At 35.1% G+C, this 21,529-nt stretch overlaps 1 protein-coding gene across 6 annotated transcripts in view; it reads left to right on the top strand.

Annotated features, from left to right (window-relative positions):
* CHPT1 (choline phosphotransferase 1) overlaps positions 1-21,529 on the top strand; it is a 34,744-nt gene that overhangs the window by 11,223 nt on the left and 1,992 nt on the right. The window contains exons 2-8 of one of the 6 annotated variants that reach the window (XR_004483107.2): positions 3,894-4,041; positions 4,320-4,461; positions 12,327-12,411; positions 15,199-15,330; positions 17,560-17,718; positions 18,184-18,309; positions 20,505-20,704. Coding sequence is in view for 5 of the 6 variants with exons in the window: in XM_004269463.3 (XP_004269511.1) it covers positions 3,894-4,041; positions 4,320-4,461; positions 12,327-12,411; positions 15,199-15,330; positions 17,560-17,718; positions 18,184-18,309; positions 20,505-20,615 (903 nt within the window). In the remaining variant the exon portion in view is untranslated. Of the gene's footprint in view, positions 1-3,893; positions 4,042-4,319; positions 4,462-12,326; positions 12,412-15,198; positions 15,331-16,717; positions 16,760-17,383; positions 17,416-17,559; positions 17,719-18,183; positions 18,310-20,504; positions 20,705-21,529 lie in introns of those variants that run through there. The other 5 variants (XM_004269463.3, XM_033427629.2, XM_049694728.1 and 2 more) reach the window with 5 other exon arrangements.

Consider the following 21,529-nt stretch of genomic DNA (forward strand, 5'->3'; position numbering starts at 1 on the left):
AACGAGAACAGTTGCCATACGGTCTGGTTCAAATCTCTGGTTTCTCTAATCCTTTATTTCAAGTAACTGGAAAAAGTAAAATATCCCAAATAGCTAGTTGTATACAGTTCTTTTTCAGTGATGTAACTGAAAAGCAATTTAAATGTATTAGTGTTTTTTTTTTAATGACTAACTAGGGCTTATGATTGATTCTTAGTAATTATTTTGTTTTCTAGAATAAACTTATATAATAGTCTTTCACACAGTCATGTAAGATTCATCATTAGTGAGTTATTACTTAAATTATGATATAGCCACATAATTGAATACCATGCAGTCATGTAAAAGAATGATGTAGATCTTTAAGCTTGACCTGGAAAGGTTTCTATGATGTAGTATAAAATTCCGATCTTAAAGGATACAGTAGATATTATAAAAATTATATAATTAAGAACTTTAAATATTAAGAATCTAATATGATCTGGAGAAGTTCCACTTTTTATATAGTCTCCTTCTGCAGAAGTATTCTGATATATTGCTTAAGACTTTGTAATCCACACCTGACTTTCCCATGCTTACATTTAAAATTTTTAAAAATAAGTTAACATGAAAACTAGAATTGAGTTGGGGTGGCCCTGTAGATCCTGCTTCCACCCAGAGTGTCTTCTGTAGTGACACCCACGTTAAGCAGGCGCCTGGAAGGAAGGGGCATGCTGCTCCCGGCAAGTGGATCTCCCGGCTGGGGCCTGTTTTGCAGAGATAACAGGTGAGAAAAGAAGTTGAAAATTTGCAGACTGTTTCATAGCTCCCAGGTGGGAATGGAGGTAATGACAACAGAGTAAAGAGAAGATAGGTCCAGCTCCTGTGGCCTTGGGAAGACTGGAAAGGTAGCGAACGAGCAGCTGGTGGACTGGTATGCCTTTCTGGGCTTAAGAGGAAAGAAGTCTCTCTCAGCTGCAGCGCTTTCCCACCCGTCTGGTTCACTGCGCCTGGAATTGTATTGTGGGGGCAGGAAAGTGCTTCTCAGCAGGTTTGAAAGAATAGGTAAGAGTCCAGGTGGGAAGCTGCATCCAGTCTGTGTAGCCTGCAGCATGACCAATCTGATGGATCTACCATAGGGCGGGTCAGAAAACCTGGGTTTGATGCCTAGACCCAGTCTAGCTGCTCTTCTCAATGGAACTTTATCACCCCTCCCTAAGTTTCTCTTTTATCTGTAATGCAAAGAACATGATAATGCCTTGTCCGCCTTGTCTCTGTGGATTGCTGTATCAAATACAATAATGCATTTTTAAAATATATTATTTATTTATTTATTTTTGGCTGCGTGTCCCCTGCTTTGGCAGGCAGATGCTTAACTACTGTGCCACCAGGGAAGCCTTTCATAAGTCTTTTAAAGCAATTAATAGTGTAGTCATTAATACTGGGCATGTAATATTAACAAATGATGAAATGTTTATTGAAGTTCAAAGTAAACTTCTACTTACTTAGATTGAAGAATGAGGTAGCAGGTTGATTGGTATTTGCAGAATTACCACATAGACCATACATACATTGATATTTTAAAAACTATATTTGCCACTAAAAATATGCAAAACACAATTTAATGACAATAGCTAACTTTTTTTTGGCCACTGTGTGCTTACAGGATCTCAGTTCCCCTACTAGGGATTGAACCCGGGCCACAGCAGTGAAAGCCCAAAATCCTAACCACTAGGCCACCAGGGAACTCCCTACAATAGCTAACCTTATTGAGCACTTACTATGTGCCAGGCTCTGTGTAAAGAGCCATATAAGAATATTTTTCATCAGATACAACTGCAAGTATTATTCACATCTTACAAATGAGATAACCAAAGTTTAGAGAGTTTAAATGACTTTCCCAGGGTCACTTGGCTATTAAATAACAGAGCCAAGAACTCAAACACAGATCTAACTTTAAAACCCTAGTCAACAATTTTGCTGTACTTCCTCTCTGAGACATAGAATTCTGGGTTGACCATTGCTATCATCACACAGGTCCCTGAGGAAGTGGAGTACATTTATAAAGTGCTGAAAGAAGAGAATGGTCATTTTTAAATCTTCTTTCTCTCTCTTGTTTAAATTGCATCATTTCTATTGATCTACCTTCAAGTTTACTCTTTCGTCTGCCATTATTATCTATGCTTCTGTATGTAATGTGTCTTTTTCCTCTGGCTTCTTTAATGATTTTCTCTTTATCACTGGTCTTCAGTGATTTGATTATGATGTGCCTTGGTGGGTTTTTTAAAAAAAAAAAAACTTATTCTGCTTGGGGTTTGTTGAGCTTCTTGGATATGTAAGTTTATAGATTTTTATCAAATTTGGAAGTTTCCAGCCATCATTTTTTCTTATATGTTTCATGTCCAACCCTCTTTCTTCTCTCCTTCTGAGATTTCAATTACATATATGTTAGACTACTGTTGTCTCACAGGTCACTGATGCCCAGTTCAATTATTTTTAGTCTTTTTATTTCTGTGCATGATTTTGGGTAGTTTCTGTCGGTACTCTGCAAGTTCACTGATCTTTTCTTCTGCACTGTCTAATACGCTGTTAATCTCATCTAGTATATTTTACATTGAAATATTATACTCTCCATTTCTAGAAGTTACACTGTAGTCTTCCATGTTTTCTTCCACCTTCTTGAACACATGAGGCATATTTATAAGAACTTTTAATGTCCTCATCTGCAGATTTCATTATCTCTGTCATTCCTGGGTCTGGTTCTATTGATTGATGTTACTCCTAGTTGTAGAGCATACTTCCCCGCTTCTTTGAATGACTAGTAATTTTTATTGGATGCCAAACATTGTGAATTTTACATTTTGGGGTACTAGGTTTGGTGGGGTATTCCTTTAAGCTGTTGTACTTTGTGTTGGCTTTAGTTAAGTTACCTGGAATCAGTCAGATCCTTCTGAGGCTAGATTTTACATCTGTTAGGGCCTTTGGTCTAGGGCTAATTAATGCCCACTGCTAAGGGAATACACTTTTGAGAACTCTACCCAGTGCCCTAAGTATTACATGGTCTTACATGCTGTGCCTGGTGGGAACATAAACCATTCCCAGCTTTGTGTGGGCTTCAAGAATTGTTTGTCCAGTGGTTTTTTCCCTGGCCTTGGTTAGTAGTTTTGTCTCATTAGGCACAGGTCACTTCTCAGCCAAAGACTCCAGATCTCCACAGTTTGTGCCTCTCTCCTCTCCAGTGCTCTGCCACACAGGATTCTAGCTGCCTTGACCTTCCTGACCTCTGCTGCGTTTCTTCTCAGCACAGCAGGATTGCTGGCCTCTGTTCCGGTTCCCCACTCCTGTACTGTGGCCTGGAGACTGCCTATAGGCACTAAGCTGGAGCAGTCACAGGGCTCCGGTCATTTGTTTCCCTTCGGTCAGGGATCACAGTGCTGCACTGCCTGCAGTGTCTGAAAATGGTTGTTTTATTTATTTTATTGCTTTTCTAGTTATACAAGATGGGAGAGTAAATCCAGCCCCTGATACTCCATCATGAAAGGAAGCTGGGGTCTGTGGTTTGTCTATAAGATCTTCTTTCATAGCAGAGACTTACTGAATAATTTCAAGTCCGTGCCATATATGAATAGTATTATATTAAAAGAGCTGTGGACTAAGAATCAAAATCAGGGTCCTAATCCTTGCTTGGTCATTTAACTTTCGGCTTCTCACAGTACGGACTTTTGTGACACTCTACGCAGATGACCTAGAGCAATTCACTTCTCAATTTAATTCTCACCTGTAGAAGGAGGGTTATAAATGTTCCTTGTAACACACTGAGGTGATACAAAGTGCGAACATAAGAAAATGTGTCACTTGGCTTGGGTTGAGCTATTTTCAAGCAGAAGCTGGCTTATTGTCACTCACCAGTCTTCATTGTCTACATTTCTTTTCAGGCACCGTACTGGACATACCTTTTATGTGCATTAGGACTCTTTATCTACCAGTCACTGGATGCTATTGATGGGAAACAAGCCAGAAGAACAAATTCTTGTTCTCCTTTAGGGGAACTTTTTGACCATGGCTGTGACTCTCTTTCCACAGGTAAGGTTTTAGTGGAGGTTTTTTTCCTATAGTTGTTTTTTTTTGTTTGTTGGTCTTTTAATGATCGCTTAAAAACTGAGCTGTTTGGTTTGTTTTGGTTTACAGTTGGAAGCAGTTTTGCACAGTGCGTTTTGAAAGTCTGTTCAGGAATTTATTTTGCTTAGTGTGCCTTATTTTCATGCCAAGATTATGCACCTTAAAATTCTGTATTTCTAAACAGTCAGTGGCAATCATTTAATTAATTATTTTAAATTCTTAATGGTTCTTGTTTCTTTCAGTTTTTATGGCAGTTGGAGCTTCAATTGCTGTTCGCTTAGGAACGTATCCTGACTGGTTGTTTTTCTGCTGTTTTATTGGGATGTTCATGTTTTATTGTGCTCACTGGCAGACTTATGTTTCAGGCGTGTTGAGGTTTGGAAAGTAAGTATGTATTTTAAGTTGTACATTTAAAAATATAATCAAATTCATTTTCACTATCTGTCATACTTCATTTATCCATAGTAAGGGGGACAAAGTGTCAATCAGGAATTCAAGTTACCTTTTAACTTATTGAAGCATCCATAAATGCTACACCTTAATTTTAATCTTTCAGGTATTCTTCATGTTATAGTTACATATTTGATGATAATTGTATTTTTTTCCCTCTTCTCCAACTTACTAACCCAAGTTTACATTAGACAGGAGAAAGAGAAAAATAAGGGACCTGAATAATATAGAAAAAGGATATGCAGTACTTAAAAAAGTAGCATTTGCAGCAAAGGAAAGAATAAACAAGACGAAAAGACAACCCTCAGAATGGAAGAAAATATTTGCAAATGAAGCAACTGACAAAGGATTAATCTCCAAAATATACAAGCAGCTCATGCAGCTCAATATCAAAAAAACAAACAATGCAATCCAAAAATGGGCAGAAGACCTAAATAGACATTTCTCCAAAGAAGATATGCAGACTGCCAACAAACACATGGAAGAATGCTCAACATCATTAATCATTAGAGAAATGCAAATCAAAACTACAATGAGATATCATCTCACAGCGGTCAGAATGGCCATCATAAAAAAATCTAGAAACAGTAAATGCTGGAGAGGGTGTGGAGAAAAGGGAACCCTCTTGCACTGTTGGTGGAAATGTAAATTGATACAACCACTGTGGAGAACAGTATGGAGGTTCCTTAAAAAACTACGAATAGAACTACCATATGACCCAGCAATCCCACTACTGGGCATATACCCTGAGAAAACCATAATTCAAAAAGAGTCATGTACCAAAATGTTCATTGCAGCTCTATTTACAATAGTCCAGAGATGGAAACAACCTAAGTGTCCATCATCGGATGAATGGATAAAGAAGATGTGGCACATATATACAATGGAATATTACTCAGCCATAGAAAGAAACAAAATTGAGTTATCTGTAGTGAGGTGGATGGACCTAGAATCTGCTGTACAGAGTGAAGTAAGTCAGAAAGAGAAAAACAAATACCATATGCTAACACATATATATGGAATCTAAAAAAAGAAAAAATGGTACTGGCAAACCTAGGGCCAGGAAAGGAATAAAGACACAGATATAGGGAATGAACTTAAGGACATGGGGAGGGGGAAGGGTAAGCTGGGACAAAGTGAGAGAGTGGCATTGACATATATACGCTACCAAACGCAAAATAGATAGCTAGTGGGAAGCAGCTGCATAGCACAGGGAGATCAGCTCTGTGCTTTGTGACCACCTAGAGGGGTGGGATAGGGAGGGTGCTAGGGAGATGCAAGGGGGAGGGGATATGGGGATATAAGTATACGTACAACTGATTCACTTTGTTATATAGCAAAAACTAACACAACATTGTAAAGCAATTATACTCCAATAAAGATGTTAAAAAGAAAAAAAAGCATTTGGCTTATGTGATAAAATAATGAGATATGGAATCTAAAGGTCCTTTTTGGTCAAATTTTTGTGTGTCCAGAAAGGGTAATCCCTTTACAGCAGTCACCAACAACAGTAATCATGAGACTCTCAGCTGTGGTAGACAGTTGATGAGATGATGTAATAACATTGTAATATTTGCCCCGATGCCTCATTCTTAGACACCAGGAAATAGTGCACAAGGCAGGAACTCTGTTCTCTATCCCTCTTTCCATCAGCTCCCTTTCTGCCTGGTCCTTTAATAGCTGTCTGCCATTGGCTCATTCTCTGCTTTGGCTTCCCCGTCTACTGATTCTTTTTAGCCACACTTTATTGCTGCATGGGAAAAACAGTAGCTCTGAAAAAAATCTCTGATGATGATAAATGAAAGAAGCTCAAAACTACGGATCGTTAGTAGAGTGATGGCCTTTGGCAATTTTCCACATTGACTCTAAATTAGGGAATACTCACAGCTATCACCTCTGAGCACTTGCATGGTTCTGGCATTGTACTCAGCGCTTTACATGCCCTATCTCATTTATTCCTCACATTAATCCTGTAAGGGTATTACCGCCACTGTACCAATGAGGCAGAGAGGTTCTGTAACTTCCTTATACTGCTAAAAAGTGTAGAGCCAGGGTTAAAACTCAAGTCTCCCACACTCTTAACGACTGCTGCTCAGTACTGTGGGATTATCAATGTATTAGGTACTGTGGAAGGATACAAAATGCATTTTTAAAAAATCCGTTTTAGGAACTATATAGTATACTGTAATAAAGGGATAGGATAATACTTCTGTGACACTGCTAATACAGTCCATAACCATGTGGAAAATGACCTGCTTTAGGTTTCCATAGCACTGAAGAAATCCTAAGTAAGGAGAAGCTGGCTGTAGGCTGAGTTCGTTTAGGAAAGCTTTTATGGAAAATGTGAGTCTTCAGCTGATTCTTTACCCACTGGTCAAGAACCCAAGGATCAAATTCCCAGGCTAGGGAATTCCCTGGCGGTCCAGTGGTTAGGGCTTGGCGCTTTCACCGCTGGGGCCTGTGTTCAATCCCTGGTCAGAGACCTAAGATCCTGCAAGTCGAGCAGCCAAAAAACAAAAAAGCCAGGCTAAAAATTCAAGGCAACAATGTAAAATTAAGAATCTGTACCTATGTATAGATTAAAATAGGCTAAAACAGAAACATAGCTTTGCAAAGTCTAATGCATTTTAGTTAATATGGTGAACTTGCTATGGTAAACTGGAGTCATATAACAATGCAATGTTCTGGTTAATTGTTATTTAATGACAAATGCAATGTTCTGGTTAATTGTTGTTGTTATTTAATGACTTAGACTTTACCTTTCTGGCTTATAACTTCATTCAAAATCTTTCTGAAATGAATCAGTTCACATTCCTGGCCCAGTTGTATATTTTATACTCATTTGCTATTGACTGAGAGCCTAACGTGTGCCTAGAACTGCACATACAAAGATGAGTCACTTGCCGATGGAATATGCCAGACAGATTGGGGTAAAAGCATTCTAGGCAGGAGCATGAGGAAAGGAAGTACTCAGAACATTCGGGGAATGGCTGTTATGGTTGAGCACCATGCATGTCAGGGACTGGAGGAGATCCTGCAGTGCCCAGGGGTCAACCATGTAAAATACTTACTCTGTATGGCACAGATCCTAGTCTGTGTATTTTTTCACTTTACCAAAGTAAAGATGCCATTGAGCATTGAGTAGGATACATTGGTTCCAGCTTAACACTATAAGAAGGATCTGTATGTAGGACATCAACCAAGCCTCTGGAAATGCTTACAAACTCAGTCAGTATCAATTGTTGACTAGGACGTATTTCCTGAAAATCTGTCAATTTTTGAGAAGTTTAATTTTTATGGTGTTTATGTTGTTAGAATACAGATATATGAAACCAGGCTAAACAATCTCAGAATCTACTGTGGAAATTCGTTTTATGAATGTATTCTTGGTTTAAGCCTACTTAACGTGGTTTCCCTTGTTCTGAAAGACTGAAGAAAAATATGCCAAATGAGAGCTTAATTGGACTAAAAAAACTTACTACATTTTGCTGTTTAATTTTTTTCCAATTTTCAAAGACCTTTAAGTTATTTATTACTATTGCTCCTGTTTTAAGTTTACTAGTGAAAAGCATAGGCTCTAGAATCAGATTGGGTAGAATCAAATTCTGTCTCCAAGATACCAGTTGTTTGACCACAAATAAATTATTTAACCTCATTTTCTTCAGTTTCTTCATCTGTAAAATGAGAATAATCATAATTGTGTTTAAAAGGTTATTGTAAAGATTAAATAATAATGTATATAAAGGACTTAGTACAGAATCTGGAGGACAGAAGTACTCAGTAATAAGGTTAGCATTATCATGACATATCCTTTAATTTAATTCAGTTTCTTTTGTATGTTTACTTTGAGTGACATTGAAAAGTAACTCTTACTAAAAGAAAATCAGATATCATGTATTAATCAGTAAGTTACTGATAAGGAACTAATTTCATAAGGAAATAAGCATACAGAAGAAACTGAGTTAAAATAAATTTGAGGATAGAAGGTCAATATAATTTGAGTGATTTTATTGAATACTGATGTAATATTTTTACAATGAATTTTAATAAATATTTTTGCAGTATTCATACAAATATTTATTAAGCATCTGGTATATATGCCAGGCCTTGTTCTAGGTTCTAGGGTAACATGAGTAAACAAAATATGAGTAAACAAAACAGACAAAAATCCCTGCCCCCCTTGGAGTTTATGTTCTAATATGGGAGACAGACAATAAAGCAAGCCAAACAAGTAAATACTGCACATAACACATTAGCTAGTGAGTGGTAAGTGCTCTGTGTCATGAACTGTGAAGCGTCTGGGATTTTACCCTTACAAGCTACCGAGTTAGCCGGTTAATGTTTCATGAATGCTGAGAGAAGACACAAAACTCCTGGGTCAGAGGCAGAGGACAACTTTATAACTCAGGGCAAAAGCAGTAGCCTGAGGTTCAGGTTCATGCCAGGTTCCCTTGCTCCACTCCCGAGCCCCATGGGGTCATGCGGTGGGACTGGATGAATGCCTGCACATGTGGTGGGTGGCATTATGGGAGAGGAACACTGAGGGATCTGTTGCTTTTATAGTAAGTGGAAGCAAGCCTGCTCTTTGCGGGGAGATGTAACCTCATCCTTCAAGGTTGCTCACTGCATACACAGCCCTGAGAAATGGCCCGGGTAAAGGGTGCTCAGGATCTTGGATTCCTTGCACACCCCACAGGAACGTGCAGGGATGCTCAGGGTCCATGGCAGAGTGCCTCTCCTAATTGTATGAAGAAAAATTAAACAGAGAAGGAAGAGAGTTACGAAATACTATTCTGTTTTTCTTATGAACATAAAAATACTGTTTTATACTGTTTCATAGAACAGAAAAAGAAATACTATTCTATTTTACTTGTAGATATTTTGTTGTATGTTTTATCTCCTGAAAATATGTAGATTTTAGTACAAATATGAATTTGTTATCTTGAATAAGATAATTTAAATGACAAAACATTAATAACTATCTCAAACTATAATTTTCAACTTTTAATTAAGGATTTTTAAAAGTTAATCAGTGATATATTAGTATTTTCCTTAGTATAGTTAGTGAAATAACTTACAGGATAACAGTTAAAATCTGTCCCTATATTAATACTTGCCATGTGAGATAAGGCATATCTTATTTATAGCATATTTGCTCCCGTGTATCAAGGGTCTGCTTCCATGCAATTCAACACAGCAAACAATACTTAAAGTTTAATTAAAAAATCTAAACCAAGTCCAATGTTGACTTGTATTATGTGGTACTTTGTTATTTACATGTGAATATTTAGACTCGGTGTTAATTTTCTCTTCTTTCAAAATCCTTAGAATTTCCATATGGTATTATGTCCATTTTTCCACATATTTGTGGTAAAGAACTAATTTCTACCCCGCCCGCCCCCCAAATCCATCATGGAGAGATAACATGCAATTAAAAAATTAAAAAACAGACTTACAAAATGCAGTCCCCAATATTTCATTCAATTCAAGAGATACAAAATTACTCTATCAAACTATGATGAAAGTTTCTAAATGCTTACTCTCAATTTCTATACTTATTGCGGACTGTAACAAACCCTAGACCACACTTTGAAGAGCACTGTTGTAGATTGTTCTCTATAATAGTTTGAGAATGTACCTGCACCATATCCCCAGTATCCGTCTTTCTTGGATTTTTTATGTCTTTGGATTTACTTTTTAAAATCTTGGACCCCCTAATGAGTTCTCTAAGTTTGTAAATTGTTATACAGATTATTCTTTTCCTTGTCTAATATATCTTTCAAGCTTCAACTGGCTCTTCATATTTCAGATATTTAAGGATTTTGTTAGTGATTCCACCCTTTTTACCATATCCTTTCAGCTTTCTTTTTTCCAGACTCAAGAATTGTCATTTAACATACATGCATGAACACCAACATTCTTCATTGTAAAGAAAAAAATTACTGAGAAAAAATAAACAATAAAAAATTTCCCAAAAAAATTGTCATTTATTTAGTTTATCCTTAAAAGGCAGAGAGGAAGAATGAAGCTTTCAGTTTAATTTAAAATCTGTGGTGTGAATGATGCATATGTGAAACCAAGGTTCCTAGCTCAATCCCTGTATGTGTCATTTAGTTCAGAGAAAGTTTGTTCTATAATTTCTGTCAGCTTTTCTAGTTGCTTCTGGTCACTAATCATATCCTGGAAAAATTATGGATCAACTTAATGTAATTCTACCACTGTTACTGGAAAAAGAGTGCACAATTCTAATAATAAATCACAGGTGTAGTAGCAAGAATGTTGGCTCTGGAGTATAGTAATATCCTATAGTAATATCCCCTGTTTCAATACAGGCATGAAAAATCATTTCAATTTCCCCTTCCCAAAAAACAGGCATAATTTATAGTTCATAAGACTCATAACTGATCTTAGTAAATGTTATTACTTTTCCTCCTTTTTCTCCACAAAATACCGTACATTATATTATTACATTTACCTTTTTCAACTAACTTGACTATTTCTCCATGCAGCCTGGAGGCCTTGGTTTGCCCAGCACTGATCTTACAAATCCTGGATGTTATTATTTTCCTTTTATTTATGCATTAATGTTCCATTCACCTTCTCCTTCTAAATGCCCCCAAAATAACTCAGTTGAGAAGTCTTTTCTTCTATATCTGGATCTGTTCCCTACATTTCTTATATTTGCAGAACAATAAGTATTCCTCTAGCATCTAAAAACTCCAGGGCATCCGAATGGAGATGCAAAGTAGGTAGACAGATATAAAAATTTGGAGCTTGGAAAAAAAAGATGTGGATTAGGAGAAACGGATTTAGAGGTCATTAGCATATAGATGGTAGTCTTAGGTATACATGTGATACTCAGAGAATCTAAAAAGAGAAAAGAGGAATTCTGGAAACAGCATTTAAGATGTGGAGGAAGGAGCCTGGGAAGAGCTTCCAGCAAGCTAGGAGAATCACGAGAGAACATGGCAATAAAAACATAGCAAAGCATTTCAAGAAAAAGGGAGTGATCAGCATTTTAAATATTGAGAGGAGTTATGCGAGATAGTAACTGAAATGTATCCCTTGCATTCAACAAATTGAAAGTCACTGTTTACCTTAAACAGTTTTAATAGAATGGGGCCAAAAACTGGACTATAATGGATTAAGCAGCAAATATGAAGAGAGGAGGAAATTACAAATGTGGACTACTTCTCAGCCTGTTTTTGGAGCAAAGGAGAGAGGAGTTGATAGCTGCAGGGGATGCAGATTAGAGACTGATGTTGGTTTAGTGGGTTTTTGAAAGAAGTTTGTTTATATATAGGGGGAAAATGTCTGTGGAAACCAAAAAACTATAATGACTATTAGTAACATAATGAGAAAAACTGTTGGAATTTTCCCTACTTTTTAAAAGAAATTGACTTGAGAGTGTTTAAGAATTTGCCTTAAATCATCTGGTGGTTTTTATATTTTCATAATTTTTCCTGATTACAAGAGTAATACATGATTGTTATTAAAAAATTCAAACTTTGCAGAAGTATGTACAGTAGAAGATAAAAGCCTTCTGTAATCTCCGTGATAACTGTTATTAGCAATTTTATATATGATATACAAGTTTTTTACCTATATGTAAGTGCATTGTTCTGTAGGCTTTTTCACTTAACAGTGTAGTTAATTGATAATTCAGTGATGAAACTAAAGGTAAAAATAAACTAAGCTTATAGAGATTTTTACATCTTTTGATTTTAATATAAGGTTAATTAAGCTTCGTATTTAGGAATTTGATTTACAAACATCTGTTCTTTATCTTTCCTCTTTAGAGTGGATGTAACTGAAATTCAGGTAGCTTTAGTGATCGTCTTTGTGTTGTCTACATTTGGAGGAGCAACAATGTGGGACTATACGGTAAATCTGAGGATTTAAATTTATATTTAAGTACTTTAAAAATATTTAGGAAAAATATTGCATTGTTAATTTTCTTCAGAAATCCTTGGAGTTGTATTTAATAGTCATTCCATTTCTTAACCTTTTTTTTCATTTTATAATTTTACTATGCTATATACCTTATTACAGCATAAATATACTACCCTATGCATGAATGTACTACCACATAAAAGAAAACGACCCCATTTCCCTAATATAAAATTAGACTAGTTGAACTACCTTTTCAGGCCAAAATTTATTTCATAAAATAGATACATAAAACATAAATTCAGTAAAATATTTTATGCTTGAAACTTGTCCCTCAATATTAGGAAAGAAAAGTTGCTAATTTGCATTTTTTTATAACCTACTATAGTGAAGTTTCCCATGTTAAGGAGTGTTTTTATTTTCTGCGTGGTTGGAGACCTCAGTATTTTGATAAAATCTGACTCTCAGGAGGCCACTGTTATAAATTCATGCTTTGTATAGGCAGAAAATTTATGAAGAAACTATTCTGTCTCTACAACCTAAGTTTACAGTATTGGCTGACTAACACTTCATGCCCAGAGAGTTAAGAAGAGTAATAAGGATAATATCAATAGTAAACAACTAATACTTACTCAACATTTACTATGTTCCTAAATATTTTACTATCACTGTTTTCATCTGACCCTCAGAACAACCCTGTGAAATAGATACTGTCATTTTTGTGTTTTATAAATAAGTCTTAGAATGATTAAGTAATTTGTCCAATGACACATAGCTAGTAAGTAAGTACTGGAGCTGATTCCAGACTCTGTTTTTAGTCACTAAGCTATATAACCCTGGTAAAAATAGTAAGAGATACAAAACTAAACATACTCTTACCATAGGATCCAGCGACTATGCTTCTTGGTATTTACCCAAATAAGTTAAAAATTATGTCTATGCAGGGAATTCCCTGGCAGTCCAGCAGTTAGGACTCTGTGCTTTCACTGCCGTGGGCCCAGGTTCAATCCCTGGTCAGGGAACTAAAATCCCACAAGCTGCATGACACAGCCAAAAAAAAAAAAATTATATCTTTGCAAAAACCTGAATACAGGTATTTATAGCAGCTTTATTCATAATTGCCAGAACTTGGAAGCAAGTCCTTCAGTAGATGTCCTCCAGTGGGTGAATGGATATGGTACATCCAGGCAATGGAATTGTATTCAGTGTTAAAAACAAAGAGCTATCAAGCCATGAAAAGACATGGAGGAAATGTAAATGCATGTTATTTAGTGAAAGAAGCCACTCTGCAAAGCCTCCATATTGTATGATTCCAATCATATGATATTCTGGAAAAGGCAAAATGATGGAGACAGTGAAAAGACCTGCTATTGCCAGAAGTTATGGGGTTAAGGAGGGATAAATGGACAAAGTCCAGGGGATTTTTAGGGCAGTGAAACTATTCTGTGTGATACTATAATGGTGGGTACCTGTCCACCTGTCATTATGCATTTGTCATTTATGCATTATGCATTGTCATAGAACGTACAACACCAAGAGTGAACCCTAATATATACTATGGACGTTAGGTGATAATGATGTGTCAGTGTAGGTTCATGGATTGTAACGCATGGATTGTATCACTCTGGTGGAGGATGTTGATAGGTGGGGAAGCATGTGTGTATGAGTTCAGGGAGTATATGGGAACTCTGTGTACTTTCCGTACAGTTTTGCTGTGAACCTAAAATTGCTTTAAAAATTAAGTCTGTTTTTGAAAAATTGTAAGAGATTTCCCTGTGGCATTTAGTTTCAGAATTGCCAATCACAGTTCATATCACTAGGCTCAGAAATAGACTTTGAGCATATTTTTAAGTAGAGGAACATTCCCTGAGATACTCATATTCCTTCTTATCATGTAAGAATAAATAATAGAATCAAGGATACATAGGCCTCTAAAATATGCTAGAGGGATGTGATGTGTCTTTCATGGTACCTGTTCAGCCAGTACCCATTAGAAGGGGCATGTGGACTTAGAGGCAGTTAGGCAACTCTGGTCATTGTCAGATGTGGTGTTTTAAATTTGGAATTCTGATTTGGTTATACTGGGGAAGAATTTAATCTTAAAATCATTTCATTCAGTGTTTTGGCAATACCATAGGAAGAAAGCATACCTACTTATTCTCATCAATAAGAATACTTAATTTAGATATAGATCTTCTAAATTTAATTGTTGATCTGTAGTTTCCACAAATTTTGGTGCAGTATTTCAAAGTATATTTTCAGTACACAATAGCCTACAGCTTTTGGCAATTCATTGTTACTGTCTTTTAAATCCTTTGCTGCCTTTGGAAGTTTTCTTGAACAGCAATTGACCAACAGGTAAATATATATTGCTAGAGATTTAATCCTGGATATTAACTACACAAAACTTTTGCATGCATACACGTTTGTCACATTCATGATGCAGACCCTGGTGTCTGACTGTCCTGTGATGCTGCCTTTTAGACGTACTAAAGTCAAGTGAACTATCCTTTTTCATGTTTCTTTAAGTCAGATGAAGGCTTGTGAGATGAAATACTTCATCCCACTTATTTAAATAGACTTAGCTGGATTTTTCACTTTAAGAGATAAAACCATTAAAAGAAAAGTTACCACTTCAGGTTACATTCCAGAAGTTAAGGTTTGATTATAAGAAAAAGAATAGCTTATTGTACAGGGCTGTACCATAATGTTTCTTTACTTTTTAATAGGAAAAGAAATTCTGTTTTCTTAATGATGTGTTTCTTTCCTCTACCCCTAAAGATACCTGTCCTAGAAATAAAATTGAAGATCTTACCAGTTCTCGGAGTAGTAGGTGGAGCAATATTTTCCTGTTCAAATTATTTCCATGTTATCCTCCACGGTGGTGTTGGCAAGAATGGATCCACTATAGCAGTAAGACATTAATTTCATCATCATTCAGTATTAATTTTATGATCAATTTTCTTTTCACCCAGCTACAGAGATACTAAAAATATGACAAAGTTCAAGAATAGGGAAGGAAACTAAATATCTTAAAAGAATTCTTTTTAGGCACATAACACAAAAGCATTTTTAAAACAGTTTAGACTGATGTTAAAGAATTTTTCCTCTTTCTACAGCCTTTCTCAGAGTAGACTTTTGTGACATTCGATTTAATCATCTGCTGTTTCATTACTGTACATAATCAAGAGTTGCCATTTGTCTTCTTGCTCGTTGTGCCTGGCCCTGATATAGGAGAGGAGGAGGAGGAGGGAATGAGTTCCTGGTTGAATGTCAGGAAAGCTGCCAAAGGTCATGGTTTCACATATGGGGCAATTTATTAGTCATGATGTAAATTTTATTGAAATTTCACTGAAATGTATTTTTAAAACTATCCCAATATTTTAAAAGGTAAAAATTTTATCCTCAGTTCTGGAGTCGGTACAACTTGTATTTGTGTTCTTTACACTTTGCTCATCTATAATTCTTTTGTATTTATTCATATTTGTTTTTTAAAACTTCTTCAATACTTTTACACAGGAAAGAGGCAGAAAGGAATTCTGCCTGGTTTTTAACAAATATAACATAATATCCGTGTGTTTAAAAAAACATATTGTCATCTTCAAGGTAGTTGATCACAAGAAGATAAGTACTTATTCCAGTGATGCCATCTTCTGTCAAAACCTTCTTGGAATGCCTTTAAGCTATAGTTAATTCTCTCCAGTTTCTTCAGTGCTGTAGTTCAAAATTTCTATCTTTTAAGGGTGGGTTTGATTTTGAGAAAAAGTCATTTGAAGCTAGGTCTAATAAATAAGAGGAGTAAAAACATGAAATATAGCATTTTTAGTTTTAAAAAAGACTCATTCTCTTAAATGACTTATAAATTGGCTCTTAAGGCTATTTCAAAGGAATCCACATAATTCATAAATTATCTTTATGAATATATTTTATATACATAATTCAAAGGCAAAGTATAAAACTCACTTAGATATATAAGTTCTGATATATTTGGAAATTTTAATTTGTTGTGTTTTGAGGTGTTTTGTCAGTTAACCTCAGAATTGCTTTAGAAATGTTGAAGTATTCTGCATAAGATGCTTAAGAATACTTTTTGCTTGACCATGGATGATAAAATAGAATACTTGCAGGAACATGAGCTCCACTAAAGATGATGAGATCTAGTGATGATCAGTGTCCACTTTAGAATATTTTACTAAGACATAATTCATTAAATGTTTGAAGGAAGACAAGAAATCAAACACTATGTCTAAGGAGTGGTTGATTTCAAACTCTTAAACTGGTGGTTTTCCAACTTTTTTAGCAGCAGATTTCCTTGAATAAAATTTACAGAACCAAAGTACAGGTTAAAGCACTGTTTTAATAATCTAAATATTTATAACATTACTATATAGTATAGTGTTTTATTAAGATATGATTTTGTAATATTTATAATATTATTCATGTTAATTTTATAGTAAGTTCTAATTTATAACATATAGACTTAATAAACAAGAATAAGCCTGCTTTAATGGATACATTTAAATTGGTGGTTATATATTTAGTAAGCCTTAAAATCAAATTTATTTCAATATTTTGTTTAGGATAAGCAGTGCTGAGAGCATCCTGATTCGCATAGATAAAAATGTAATGGGTCGGGTTGTACAATGTTCCGTAAGAGGGCATTTGTAGTCTAAATGCAAAAGGCAGGGGCAGGGGTGGGATATTGGTATAGAGAGAGACCAGGGCAGAATTAAACTCCTCCTAATCAGTGATTAAGATTGTGAAAAAGTGGCAGGTTAAGCTTTATTTCAATATCTGCACAAAAATATGTTAACTTGGCAATTGGAGTGTTGATGGCCTTCAGCATGGTAAAATTTGGTATGGAATAAATCATGTTATTTTTTTAGTGGTTATTAGTTTAAAATGTGTGTTCATATAAAATTGGAACCAAACATCTAAGCACTGTATTACCTCTGTGTAACCCTAGGTTTCTGTGGAAGTTTGAAAAGCATGGCTAAGGTCTGTATACTCCTTTAGGCCATACATTATCATACTCTTCTCTAGGTCTCTAGTTCCTAACACAAAATAGATGCTTAGAAAATATTTGCATTGTAATAAATGCATTGTTAAAATTTGGTGCTGATTTTCTGCTTTATCCATTAGGGTACCAGTGTCTTGTCACCTGGACTCCACATAGGAATAATTATTTTACTGGCAATAATGATCTATAAAAAGTCAGCAACTAATTTGTTTGAAAAGCATCCTTGTCTTTATACCCTAATGTTTGGATGTGTCTTTGCTAAAATCTCACAGAAATTGGTGGTAAGAACTTCTTTTAATTTATGATTCATGGTATAAATATGTACTTGTTCCTCAAACACAAAGCTGGAAACTATTTCATACAATGGGTAGGTTTTTTATGGTGTCATCATCACAATAAATAGTTAGCTCTTTGTGCTCCAAGTAATACTGTAAATGAATGTTAGATTCAGAGACAGACTCCTTAGTATAGTAAGTTCTTTTAATTATTTGTTTAGCAATGATTATCAATTATAACTTTCTGATATCAAGGAATTTAAATATTAGAAACTTTAATAAGCTACCCAGTCATGAATTTGAGAAATTTTAGGTTCGGTATTCCCATATCAAATGGGAGATTAAATAAATGGTCTCTTTATCCTTATTTGTCTTAATAGTAAATTGAAGTTCTAGGTAATTCTATCCTGAAACTAAAAGCTAAAACATTTAAAATTTAATGGTGAAATTATTTTGTTTACTTTTTTATAGATAGCTCACATGACCAAAAGTGAACTGTATCTTCAAGACACTGTCTTTCTTGGCCCAGGTCTTTTATTTTTAGACCAGTACTTTAATAATTTTGTAGACGAATATGTTGTTCTATGGATAGCAATGGTAAGTGCTTTTTTGGTAAGATTTTTATTTATTTTTAACAAATATCAGATAATACTATGCTTAAATGAGTCATTTCAGTGAGATATCAGGTAGCCTTACTTTCTAATCTATATAGTAACTGTTTCTGAACATTTAAAATTACTTCTTTAAAGCTTGCTTTATATTGTGTTCGAAAACGGCCCACATATCTGGAGATCAGGGTTCCAACAACCTAAATCCTTAAAAACACAACTGTGTACCTTAAAAAAATAGTACCAAAAAAACAGTACTAAGATGTCAAAAATCACTTCAACTCTCTGGCAAAGGACTACAGACATGTATTAGTGTCTGACCTATTTAATCCAGCTTGTTAGAATTATTATGAGCTTATAGCAGATAACAGGTAAATTAAATGTAGTTGGTGTTAGCAGAGGTGGGCACTATTGTATCAAGAACTGTCAGCTAATACTGAGGAAACAAAACAGAACAGACAGTACTACCCAGTACAAGGTTCTGGGACCATTTTATGCTAGAAGTAAGCAATGCTATGTATCTGTATGGCCCTTGAGGATAGTGCAAAATTTATATTAATAATGATGCCTCTTATCAAGCAAATTAAATTCTCATTAATTGCATCCTGCTTAAAAAGTGATTTGGATAATACATATATTAATTTCTGTTCAAAATGATTATAAAATAGAATTATGGTGCATAAGAGAGAAGCTTTAGCCATCTGAGGAAAAGAAAATCATTGTTGGTAACATTTTAATCACACAAGTGGATAAAGGAGGCATTACTAAATTTTGTATTTTACTAAGACATTATCTTTATGGTTGGTCTTCAATTAATGGTAGTTCTGGACAATTTTGCTACCTCCAGACCTCACTGGACTTCACCAAATTGTTAGTGATATACAAAAACTAATATTAAAGTGAGCTAAAAGAAACACTTAACCTTTTGATAATTTAGATGATCTCACACTATTTGTTAGATAGAGGTATTAAAACAAAGCCTGTCTGTTCTGTGCATGGACCCCTGGGGTACATCTGATCATCCTTTATACTAGGTTCTATAGTATTATACTTTTTTTTAGAGTAAGTTAATAACTTAATATCCATTCAGAAGTCTTCCATTCTTCAAATAGTGGTGAGATGTAAATCATAGTCCTTGAAAGTTTCTCAGGCAATATTCTAAAAAATATCTGAAAATCAGAATAATTTCTTTTAATTTGCTATCCACTATAAATATTATTAGGGCTCCAAAACAATCTAAATGTAAGAAATAGGTGGTGATTTTTCAAAATATCTGAAAATTCAATGTAGGGTTTCTTTTAGTGAACGTTAAGTATTACCAAATGGAATTAACAGAATTAAAATATCAGGTGTTAAAAATTTGAGCACCTCATTTGTAATGAGTGAGTTGGCCTGGTTTTACATCAGTGGTGGAGATTGTGGTGAGAAAGTCGAATTCAATTTTTCTTTAAAACACTTTGTGGACCACAATTAAAAACAAACAAAAAACCACTATGTGTACCAAAATAAGCGTATTGTGCCCTTTGGCATCCTTAGGGAAAAGGTTCTTGCTTCAGAGAGAAAAGAGTCAGACGGAGTTTTTCAAGTAACTGATAAGGAGATTTTTTCCCCCCATTGGTGAGAATTCCCTCTCCACCGGCAGAGCTGTGAGGCTCCTTTTTCTAAAAGGAAGCATTTCCCCCCAGCCTCTGGGAAAGTTCTTAAATAGTGTGCCTCCCGCTTAATTTTGTAAAGAACACAATTTTGTATATGCCTTCCCTCAACTATGATGTCTCTTCCAGGCCTTTACTTTCTTACAGCTACTCTCAAAGGAATAAGAAAAGTATATGGTGAAATGATTTCATTATAATGACTGATAGCCCCTTCTAGTAGAAAATTTGAGGCTTTGTTGTACAGTAGAAAATTGAAAGGATATGGAGTCAGAAGACTTGAGTTCTGTTGTTTTCCAGCTTTTGTAATTTATACCTTTTACCACTCTGAGCCTCAGTTTCTGTAACTGTGAAATGCCCTGCATATTCTAGAGGACTACAGTGAGGTCCAAATATGAACTATAAAATGTAATATTTTCGGTGAAGAATTTTTGGTTAAGGTTTGAGTTTAGGGGGTGAGGGGACAGAAAAATAGCTGCTGCTTTAGAAAAGATAGACCATAATCCATTTTATATTTTCTTTTTTGCTTCTAAAGGTCATTTCTTCATTTGATATGATGAGGTACTTTAGTGCTTTGTGCCTGCAAATTTCAAGACACCTTCATCTAAGTATCTTCAAGACTTCATGTCATCAAGCACCTGAACAGGTTCACAAGCATATTGACTAATAGCCCAAGGAAAAGAGGAGAAGCAGTTAGGGGAACCTAGGAGTGAAGGGAATCCCCTTTTTCAGGAGGCTAGTATACTATCAAATAAGGTTATATTTTAATATAAACATTAAGTCCTGTAGATTCCATTATGTCTGTTTCAGTGGCAAAGCCCTCGTTGTGTAGCAACATTTTTTATCAAGGTATTATCAGAGTAATACAATCTGTAAATTAATTGGAAACAAGACCGAAGAAAGAAATTTCAATTTTCTGAGTATGAGAAAGTGAACCACTATAGTTCTAAAGAGCAATCTCTTTGTCTCAGAAATCCTTATCAGACAATTGGGGTTTTCTCTGCCAAAGGATTACATAAAAATTCAGGACTTAAAGGATTTTATCCATCTTGAGGGTGATGCTTACTTCGCTAAAAATTGACAAGTGCGTTCATAATATTGCATAAGTGCATGAATTGTAATAGTGTAATTATTGAGTCAAATGATGTTATAGGTATTTTTTATTAGCCATTTTCAAAAAAGGTACATTAATTACTATTGTATAAAATGAAATACTTGCTTTAGTGTACCAACTTCTGTAATTTGTAGTCAGTAAGAGGAATTTATCTTACCAGTTCAGAAAAACAAATGAATCTTTACAGTGAGGGCAACTTGTTCCTTCATATTCTGAGTTTAAACTTCATTGTCACAAAAAAAGGAGACATTAAACATTTCCCTTTGTGAAAAACAAAACAATAGCTAAAGCGCAATTGACATGTAAGAAAATTAGTAATTTATGAAAACATAGCAAAACTATCTTCCCTTTAGAATATCAGCTAAAGCTACTTCAAGTACACTTTTACTCATTTGAGGTAAAATGGGGATAAAATAAGTATCTGTTATTCAACAACTAACTACATT

This window comes from Orcinus orca, chromosome 11 (assembly GCF_937001465.1).
Source record: "Orcinus orca chromosome 11, mOrcOrc1.1, whole genome shotgun sequence".
NCBI lineage: Eukaryota > Metazoa > Chordata > Mammalia > Artiodactyla > Delphinidae > Orcinus > Orcinus orca.